Source organism: Argentina silus, assembly GCF_951799395.1.
Source record: "Argentina silus genome assembly, chromosome: 11".
NCBI classification, from domain to species: Eukaryota; Metazoa; Chordata; class Actinopteri; order Argentiniformes; family Argentinidae; genus Argentina; species Argentina silus.
In genome coordinates this window covers 4,590,017-4,591,975 of record NC_139665.1, presented here as the reverse complement: position 1 = coordinate 4,591,975, position 1,959 = coordinate 4,590,017, and the positions used below count along the sequence as shown (strand labels likewise).

At 48.6% G+C, this 1,959-nt stretch overlaps 1 protein-coding gene across 1 annotated transcript in view; it reads left to right on the top strand.

Annotated features, from left to right (window-relative positions):
• Positions 1 to 1,959, top strand: part of ctnnal1 (catenin (cadherin-associated protein), alpha-like 1) — a 43,449-nt gene that overhangs the window by 24,249 nt on the left and 17,241 nt on the right. The window contains exon 2 of the mRNA XM_083680318.1: positions 745 to 934. Within this exon, the coding sequence (XP_083536444.1) occupies positions 745 to 934 (190 nt within the window). The remainder of the gene's footprint in view (positions 1 to 744; positions 935 to 1,959) is intronic.

Below are 1,959 nucleotides of genomic sequence, written 5' to 3'. Positions count from 1 at the left end.
CCTGCCAACTTGAAAGACAACTTTTCATGAATTGCTGCCGGTGTGTTCCGTAGGATGGGTTAGATTTCTCCTGGGTTCATGAAACTTACTCAGCTGGAGGACAATGGCAACTTGCAATTAACATTGAAACATAAACATGTAGATATTTAAAAACTTTGCTAACTAGACCAACCAGGGGTTTGTTGGCCTTGAGAGTGCACATACTTACAGAGTGTCACATAGGACCACCTGCAGTGATGGATTAGTTCCCCTGACTTCCCCCTCACCAACTGTTCAGTTATCGTCTGGAAAGGCTTTACTTACCAGAATGGAAACAATAAATGAATAATTGATAGTAATTGGCTCAACCAGTACATAATTTATGATTTCAATTGCAGCTGAGGGGCGTGTGTGTGTGTGTGTGTGTGTGTGTGTGTGTGTGTGTGTGTGTGTGTGTGTGTGTGTGTGTGTGTGTGTGTGCGTGTGCGTGGGTGAGGGAGGGAGGAATACATGCACAGTTAGAGGATGCTTACACATACACATCTCCTCCTCCTGTTGCTGCACAGGAAACAATCTCTCTCTCTCTCTCTCTTTCTCTCTCTTCTCTCTCTCTCTCTCTCTCTCTCTCTCTCTCTGGTAGATGAGATTGGAGATTGTCCTCTTGCTCACCTGGGTCTTGGTGATTCGATCCACCGTCTAACTGTACCTGGCACCCACACAAAGCACCACACCTCACTGACCAGCCACTGTCCCTGTCCCTTCCAGATTACCACGTTGATCAACCACAAAGACAAGCCAAAGAAGTCAGAGCGCACCCTGCAGGCTATCCAGAGGGTGGGCCAGACCGTCAGCATCGCCGTGGGACGCTTCGTCACCGTGGGCGAGGCCATCGCCGTGGAGAATGAGGAGCTGAAGGAGGAAATGGGCTCAGCCTGCTTTGAAGCCCGCAGAGCAGGTAACGAATCCCTAAAGAGAGTTAAACGTTTCCATCTCTGCCTTGTTCTGAAAAGAAGAGAGTGCTCTGTCAAGACATTCTGCCTGTCAAACACCATCTCATCGGAGAGGGGGGGTTTCTAGTGGCTGAGGCTTTGAACGTATTGTTTTTTTTTTTTTGTTGTTTTTTTTTTTGTGTTTTTGAAGTTTGAGAGGAACTGCTCTGCCTGAGGTGTGAAAACAGAACAGAGTGAGTCTGGTTTGGAACGATGCGCTCTGTAATGGCTCTGATTGGTGGATTGAAGTGTTTGTTTACCAGGCTGAGGGCATAATGCACGGCATTCTGGTATGCTGTGTCTACCCCTGCCTTCTGGCCAGCTCTCACTCTCCTGCAGCATCTCAGAGAAAGATAGAAGGGGAGAGTTAGACACAAAGAGGGAGAGAGAAAAGTGAAGACGGGGGGGGAAAAGAGAGAAAAGTAGGAACTGTGGCCTCTGTTCTCCCTTTGTGCCCCCCCCCCCCTCTCTCTCTCTCTCTCTCTCTCTCCCTCTCTCCTCTCTCTCAACACATTTCCATGAAGAGCCCAGCTAAAAATACCTCACACATACCAACCTTTATCAGTGTGTCATTACAGTCAGTGGTTCCAGAATATAACCAACACAAGCTGTGTGTGTGTGATTGTGTGTGTGTGTGGTGTGTGTGGGGGGGGGGGTGTAGCTACAGTACTCCAATCAATACTCTCTCTATCTGTTAGCCAGCCGTGGGCTCTCTTATCACCTAGAAACGAGCGTGATAAGTGGCCTTAAAAGGTGCAGCCAATCACACTCTTATCCTGTTGATACGTTAAGACCAAAAACAACATCTCGCACCGACGCGATAATAGGTTTATGTTCGGGGGGGGAAAACGAGTATGTGTAGCAGTGCAGCTAATCCCCCAGTGTGCTGATTTGAAAAGGGCCGAAGCAAACAAAAGGGGACTGGTGGTGGGAAGCAGCGTGCGGCGCTGAGGGAGTGTCGAGAGTGGCCGAGGGTGGCCAAATTATTCCA